General features: G+C 50.3%; 1 protein-coding gene across 4 annotated transcripts; it reads right to left on the reverse strand.

Moving 5' to 3' along the window:
* Nucleotides 1-1,321: 1,321 nt before the first annotated feature.
* LOC100825268 (putative glycerol-3-phosphate transporter 1) lies at nucleotides 1,322-5,812 on the reverse strand. Of its 4 annotated transcripts, XM_010241921.3 has the most exons (4): nucleotides 5,746-5,812; nucleotides 5,530-5,619; nucleotides 2,324-3,395; nucleotides 1,322-2,230 (listed from the first exon to the last, which is right to left on the reverse strand). In XM_010241921.3, exons 3-4 carry the CDS (start codon nucleotides 3,318-3,320, stop codon nucleotides 1,665-1,667), a joined length of 1,563 nt encoding a protein of 520 aa, XP_010240223.1. In that variant the 5' UTR covers nucleotides 3,321-3,395; nucleotides 5,530-5,619; nucleotides 5,746-5,812; the 3' UTR covers nucleotides 1,322-1,664. The 4 variants fall into 4 exon arrangements, with proteins under 4 accessions (XP_010240223.1, XP_010240222.1, XP_014751668.1 ...); XM_010241920.3 differs by lacking the exons at nucleotides 5,530-5,619; nucleotides 5,746-5,812 and adding an exon at nucleotides 4,395-4,549; XM_014896182.2 differs by lacking the exons at nucleotides 5,530-5,619; nucleotides 5,746-5,812 and adding an exon at nucleotides 3,996-4,374.
* Between the last annotated feature and the right edge of the window lie 1,955 nt (nucleotides 5,813-7,767).

Below are 7,767 nucleotides of genomic sequence, written 5' to 3' on the forward strand. Positions count from 1 at the left end.
GGAGCGGCAGCTGAATGCCTGAATCCATCTCCTCCTCTCTCTCTCACTTCGCCCTCGCATGCCCTTTCCTCCTCCCGATCCTTCCATGGTCGCGCACGAGGGGGTCAAGGGCCCCGGCCACAAGCGGGCGCACGGAGTTGGCCGCCATGGACTTGGCTCGGAGTTGGCTGCCATCGTGGAGGGATATGGCATCGGAGTTGCCGTACGAGCGGGCGCACCTACGTCCAGAGCGCGTCCGCGCGCCGCCGCAGCTAGAGACCTCGCCGAGCCGCATCAACGTGTCCCCGAGCTCTGCCTTGTCATGGTGAAGCTCCCCCTCGGAGGAATCGATGCCATCTTCAGCGAATCGTCGGCGCCGCGTTCATCTTCCCTGACGACGGCCGAGTACCACCGCCGCTCGATCTCCTCGTCCGGCGAGTCCCGGACTCGAACGCCAACTCCCTCGGCTCGGCGTCAACGTTCTGAATCTTCCGGTGCTCCTCATGGTCTCTCTAAAGCCCCGAGCTGCCCCCGCGTCGGCGCCATATTCCGGCCGCCGCCTGCTGCCGTCGAGGGCCAAACTCCAAGCTTCTTCTCCTTGCTGTCCAAGGACTTCGAGACGGCTGGACACGTAGAGCAGGGCCACGCTGAGGACGTTGCACATCTCGGCCCTGCAGGACTCCACTTCCTCCGGCACGGCACGGACTTGGAGAAGAAGGCTGCGGCACCAAGGCGCACTCGCCACGCTGGCGACAGGATGGCAAGCCATGCTGGCCCGACAGTGGGCCATCGCTGTCAGTTTTGGGCTTAGACGCTAACGACCGAGCGGTTAGATAAATCCGATGGTTTTTAGTAACGCAAACGTAAAGTGGTACCGAAGTAAAACCTTAACCAGTAACGTGGCGATTCATATCCCCTCAGGGAAGAAAACTGAAGTACATGCAACACTTTTCTAAAAGATGGCAAACGTGGCAAGCTATCTTCAAATGTTCAGAAAGAAAAAAATAAGTTAAATGCAACAAGGTTTGCTACAGTAAGTTTTTTTTTTCAGACAAGGCCTCACCTCTCCCGCTGCTCGGCTGACGCTTTTTTGAAACAACTTCAAAACAACTACCCCTCTGACCGGAATTACTTGTCGAAATATTACCGTATTTGAGCAAATTTGAGACAAGTAATACCGGTAGAAGAGAGTAACATCTCATCTATTTTTTGTGAGGAATTGGGGTTAATTCCATGAAACTTCAAGTTGAGTTTCTTAAGGCAATTATGTGCGAGCCGAACAAGTTGGTTTTTGTGAATTAAAATTAGAATTCTAAGCTCAAAACGGGTGCCAAACGAGATGTGAGGTCTTGTAACCGTTTCATTTTCATTAGATAGCCGATGGACGGCTCGACGTCGACGAACAGACCGTGCAATTATCCGCACTTCCAATCGAATTTAGTAACCACTCCCCTATGCACAGACAGTACAACACAAGCACATCAGAAGCCAGAGGTGCTGCAGTTCAGACACTGAAGAGTAGAGCGCCTGCCCTACACCCCTGTTGTCAAATCAGAGGAGAGTAGTTCCCTCTTCCTCCTGTCACGCCTCGAAAGTTCACAGCCCGTCGGCCGTGTCCGCTCCTCCATGTAAAGCACACAGCAGATCGATCGAGACAGTCCCAAGTGTCCAACCATCTCCAGCGCCTAAGCTTCCTCCAAGGAGGACACGGGCAGATCACTAGCATGATCAGCAGCCCTCCGTGACTCCATCTTCGCGGAGATCTCCGCCACGACGAGCCTCGACAGCAGCAGCCCGGCGATGAGCGCCGACGCCATGAGCATCGTGAACACGCCGCTCCAGCTTTTCGCAGAGATGTACCCCGTCAGCAGCGGCCCGACCGCGGCGCCGATGGACCCGGTCCCGTCGATGATCGCCGTCACGGTGGCCAGCGCGCGGGAGTTGCCGTTGAGCGAGCTGTGCGTGCCGAGGTCGGCGGAGACGGCCGTTGTGATGAGCGCGTACGGCCCGTTCACCAGCACCCCCGTCAGGAACATGAGCGCCACGTTCCAGGCCAGCGAGACGCTCCCGTAGATCCGGTAGAAGAAGAGCGCCGGGATCGCCGAGAAGGTGAAGCTCGCCGCCGTCAGCGCCCGCGCGTCCAGGCGGTCCGAGATGTGGCCCGCCAGGATGCCGCCTACGACGCCGCCCACGTCGAACAGGGTCGACAGCACCCCCGCGGCAGAGTCCGACAGATATTCGCCCCCAATCGCTGCAATGTGGGGAACAAAATTACAAAACGGTGGTCAGGTACTAGTACAAGATTCGATCCCTCGGATAAATTTTGGTATGGAACTAAACGCACCTGTGTGGCTGAGATAAAAGGGGAGCCAGTACAGGAAGGTGTAGGCGACAAGCTTGCAGAAGAAGAGGCAGAGAGCAAACGGAGCGACGCCAGGGATTCTCCATGCCTGAATGAACCCCACTGCCTCGTCTCTTGCATCTGATTGTCTTTTTTCCAGCAGCGGGGCATCCATGTCATCCTTCTCGGAATCCTTCACACGGCGATCCTCCTCGATCCCAATCACCTCTGGACCGACGGGCAAGAAGAGAAACACGGCGATCCCAACCAAAGCGATCATGGCGCCGGGCACTGCGAACGACCAACACCATCCGAACTTGAGCATCGCGGCCGCGATCAGAGACCCGGATATGTTTCCCACAGATGTATGAGCGTTCCAGATCCCCATGATCAGGCCCCTCTTGCTCTTCCCAAACCAGTTGCCGACTACGGCGACGACGGAAGGCCAGCCGGATGACTGAAACAGGCCGGCGATCATCTGGACGCCCAGGAAGTAGTAGAAGCTGTGTATGTTGAACCAGTAGCCGGCTCCGAAAGCAGCGGTGAACAGCCCGGTTCCTACCATTCCGATGGTCAGAAGGATCCTCAGATCCACTCGGTCACCCAAATGGCCAGCGAAGAACATGCCAATCGCATAGACCCCAAGGAAAGCCAGGTCGATCTCGCCGAGCAACGCGGTGCCACCGTCGCCATTAAACGGAGCCCAGCCATTGTGGATAGCAGTGTTGTTGTTCTCTGCTTTGTTTAGATGTTGGAGATACAGATTGCTTGGCCAGTGCAACATGCCTACATTTGCTGTCTTAGGATCAAGAACACTCTTGACAATGCTCGTAGTTTTCCTCGTGGCATGGTAGCTAGCGTACGACAGGAAGGTCAGTATCAACACGAGAGCCTGGGATGATCTGAAGGACAGAGGACCCCCTCGGACACACTCGAATAGTTGAATCCCCAAGGGTTTTGTGGTGCCCATTTTGCTTCTGCATCCACTTGAGGAGCCCATGAGTGAATCTGAATTTGGTTTCGCCACAACTATAACTGCAGCCAGGAAGAAGGCCGGCTGGTATTATTGCCTTATCTGAAAAGGCCAAGTAGAGCAAATATCAGAATTATCCATAAGATCAGAAGAGCTGACTACTTGACACAAATGGGGAACTTGCATTGAAGAAAATGATAGTGACAGATGCAATGCTTATTTTGCAACAAAGAGTAATCATCCTATAACATGTTTGGATGAATTATTAAGGGCAGGGACTAGTGGGTTCTTCTAAAACATAATAGTACTCCTACCCCTTATTGCATTTCCATATATGAATAGGTAGGATGTTACGATATGCACAACTAATTATATTATTAATGACCGAATCATTTATTTGAGCGATCATTGACATCAGCATGCACCTACAAATAAACACTATTCATCAGAACCAATCCAAGAGGATAGATCAAGCCCCACCTCAGAATCTCAGATACAACCGCGGATTGAGCAGAGAAAACAACCAATATGTACAGCTAAAATTAACTTGAAAATTAGTTGGCAAAATTGGTCGATAAAAAAAGGGGGCGGCATCTAATGACTCCCAAAATCAAGAACTGCGACAGAACTTGTCTTGATCTCAACTGAAATACTGGTTGCAAAAGAAACAAACTATCTCCCACAACCAGAGCAGCCTCTCACCTCCAATTCTGAAATGGGGAGAGGAGAAGTCAAGATACAGATGCGTACCCCCTTCCACCTGTCCTATTAGCTCAACGGCACGAACATAAACAGGAAGCAAGACAAAACCAGCCTTGCAAGCAAGCCAAGAAAGCCCAACAAAGAAGCAACGGAACCAACGGATCGCAATCTTCAGAAAGGAAAGTGGAATGAGCAGGGCAGAAGCTGCCTAAAAACTTGCAAACTTGCAAGGTAGGCGTAGAAGATGGGCGATCCGTCAGCCGGGCACCATCTGGATTCGGGAAGAAGCCCCTCGTTTTTCTTTCTTTTTTCTGATGCGGCCAAAAGAAGCGGAGCTGCAAGCAAGATGTGGAGGCCACGAGAAACGAGATTACGCAGACGCTTGGGGAGAGCAATTACCTGAGGAAGTGCCTGCCTGAAAAGTCGTCCACGAAACAGAGTCTGTTCTTGTCGGCGGCGGTCCTTGACCTCGCGCTTTCGTGGGGAGCGGGCCGTGGAAGGCAGCTTTCTGAGGCGCCTCGGCCGTAGCTTCAAGGGAGTTGCTGGTCTTTTATAGGAGTTTGCGACAGCGTTTCCTTTGGTTGCTCGTGGTGCCCGTGGTCGCGGGCTGGCAAGGCTGCTGCTGAATCGGCTCTTTTGCCGGTAAGCACATCCACGCTTTCTCGTGCTGCCTAATTCCTAGGTCGCCGCTACCGCTTAACAACGGTGGCGTATCTTTAACTTTGTGCATCTACGGTCGTGATAGAATTTTTAAGGTATGGGTTTGACAGCAAAAATATGTTAAAATGTGTTTTCTATAACAAGAAGTTAATAAGTTATACCATTGGTTTCGTCTTAAAACATACTTACTGATAATTACAATTATAGCATATAGATCACGCATCAATAAAATATAGTCAAAATTCAATAAAATAGTATGACATGCATATGAGAAGTGGAGGGGTCATAGACTCATAACCCATATATTGTCAGTCTGCTAGCTAGCTATTTTCTATGGAGAGGATATATACATATCTCTATTTTACATGGCAAAAATGTATAACTTATTTCTTTATTTTGTTTTGAACACAGCTCTCTTTTTCAAATATAAGCGTGTACATTTTGTTTGACCGGATAAGCGGAGTATCACCTTATCCTATAGCCCGCCTCAACAGTTGACTCTTAACCGAAACTACTGCGAAATTGAAGGAACGCACGCAAACGTGAAGACAACGGGGCTGCTCCTTGTTCATACCGGTGGTGACGACACACACCTAGGTTCGCCGGTTCCGCGGATTTGTTACGGGGCTGAGACGCTAAGAATAGAGTATTAGAAGGGAATATTGAGAGTGGATATTCTTTTTTGAGACGGATATTCCTTGAGCTAAAATTATGCCTCGTACCGGATCCCAACAGCTGTAGGGCCCCTGCGAACGCAACCCTGTGCCTCACGTCATGTGGGTGTTGTTGGCTTTTGATTTTACAGGCCATAATCGCAGTTTTAACTTTTGTTGACATTCTTAATTCCCCTTGTGGCGAAGATCATAAAACGAACCTTTGCTTTTGATCACCTCTGCTGCCGACGGGAACAGGGAGCTCGACAGTTGATGGCCGGAGGCGCATGCAGCTGTCCGGCGTGGCGTGTCTGCACATGAGGAGGGAAGGAAATCGAGTGAGAATGTAGGGCGCGATTGATTGGTTAAAAGTCCGAAGGATCGAGAAGGTGTCCAGAGATGATAACACGGAGGGAGGAGAAAGGTAGGTAGGTTACCTCGGTTCGTCCAGGGGAGTCCCGGAGCTCCATCGCTCAGGGGCAGCGAGCGGGCAAACGAGGGAGAAACGCCTTGGCCTATTTATGCCAGGAGAATTAGTAACCACCGGGTTTCAGAAATGCGAAAAGGGCAGAAACGAAAAAACTGTGTATCCATGCGTTTACGGTGTATATACAACAGCTGAAACCATATCCTGCGCCCCTCCGGTAAACTAGTACGGAGTAGCATAAACGATTGTTTTATCAGGAGATCAAAAGATACAATGATCGAATACGGCACGGCTCTCACCCATGGATCGTGAATATTCTACGAGTGGTCACTCACAACGGCGCCAGCTTCGCACCGCAATGATCGATCTGGGTCATGTCGATGGAAGTCGACCCGGGGAACAGATGGATGAAGAAGCATCTCAACTGCGCGCATTGATCCGCCGCACCCTCGCGCGCGCGTGACACGGACGGGGCGTCCGGCCGTCGTACGTAGCGACCAATCATGCACCGGACGCTGGTTCGATCGGATTTAGCGAAGATTGCTAACCCGAGACGTGTCCCCAACGCCGGGCCGGTTGAAGGCCGGCTCCTATGCTCCCGTGAGTTACTGGTTGACGCGGCCTGCCCCGTCCCGCTGGATGCTTCTGTCGACCGGACTCTTCCAATTTACTCCCTCCGATTTCTTTAAAATAAGATGACGTATTAGTTTTCATTAAGATAAACCTTTGATCACAAATTCTATGATAAAGTGTTGTTTATATGACATTAAATCACAATTATTATGAAGAACTTTTGATAACGAATCTAGCGATACTAAATTCATGTCATAGTCCCTCTGATCCTAAATTTTTAACTCAAATTTGTCCAAATACGAATGTATCTATTTTTAAAAAGTGTCTAGATACATGTAATATTTCGACAACAATTTAGGATCGGAGGAAGTATAAATCACACCTTGACATAGTAATTTGTGATCAAAGTCTTGTTTTAATCAAAACTAATATGACATCTTTTAAAAAACAGAGGGAATATATCGCCGGCTCTTAAAACTTATGCGGTTTAAAAATATATTTATAGAAGTTTAATGTTTAATGTGTGTTGCGGTGGTCCTGCTCGGCATGACAGTTGGCCCTTGACTTGCACATTGTGAGCTCACCCACGTTGCCCGAGTCGTCAGAGGAGACAACAGTGTGTGAATCGAGGCGGCGGAGGCGGATCGGGAGCTCCCCTCCGCCGCTCCTCCTCGTGGCGAGGACCTCAGAACACCCGGAGGACCTGGCGGGCACCGCACTTCCGCGTTGCCTTCGGCTGGACGCGGCGACGACGACACTCCACCTCATCGGCGGCCTGCCTGCCCTTGCCGCTGGCGTTCCCTGGCCGCGCAGAATGCGGAGCGAGCTCCCTGATCTCGTCCCGCCCCAACGGAGCTTTTGACAGGGTACATCGGTGCTGGGCTTTGCTGGGTGTGGCGGCAATTTCTCGTAAGTGGCAAGTGGTAGTGTATTTTTCGCAACGGAGTAACGAGGAGATCAATCCGCAACCCCCCACCCCCGTGTGGTAGATATATCCTGTGTGGAAAGGCTTTTAGGGTTTACCGCAATAAATTTTACGGGCTGGATCAATATAAGGGATATGTTTTGTTTTTCGGGCAAAACCGGTCATATAAGAAATCTGCTAGAGATGCTTGATTGCTGCTATTTCCGGTCTGGAGCTAGTGGTACTATTTGTCAATTTGACATTAGGAATTTCCATGGGGCCTTGTGACAATTCGAGGTCTCTCTGAACCGATTGCGTTTAAAGCTCTAGCTTGCAATGAGGTTAAGGCCAATTCCTTCAGTGTTCCACAATAAATCGCTCGCCTACTCAGTATCAATCCCATGCACATAATAAAACGGCTAATGGTAGACAGAAATTGTCCAACCTTAACAACTACTCGCCAATACATAATTTTTTTGTAAAGCACTATTGATTCATAGTAAGTTAACAAAATATCCGAAGCAATTTTGATCATGTTTTAACTGAAGAACAGAC

The sequence above is a fragment of the Brachypodium distachyon genome, chromosome 5 (assembly GCF_000005505.3).
Source record: "Brachypodium distachyon strain Bd21 chromosome 5, Brachypodium_distachyon_v3.0, whole genome shotgun sequence".
NCBI classification, from domain to species: domain Eukaryota; kingdom Viridiplantae; phylum Streptophyta; class Magnoliopsida; order Poales; family Poaceae; genus Brachypodium; species Brachypodium distachyon.

What these genes read in the sequence shown, in the direction of transcription:
- LOC100825268 (XM_010241921.3), bottom strand. Translation starts at nt 3,320, where the DNA reads ATGGGCTCCTCAAGTGGATGCAGAAGCAAAATGGGCACCACAAAACCC. An exon ending in CTTTTATCTCAGCCACACAG is followed by an intron (nt 2,231 to 2,323) that starts GTGCGTTTAGTT and finishes CCCACATTGCAG; the next exon opens with CGATTGGGGGCGAATATCTG.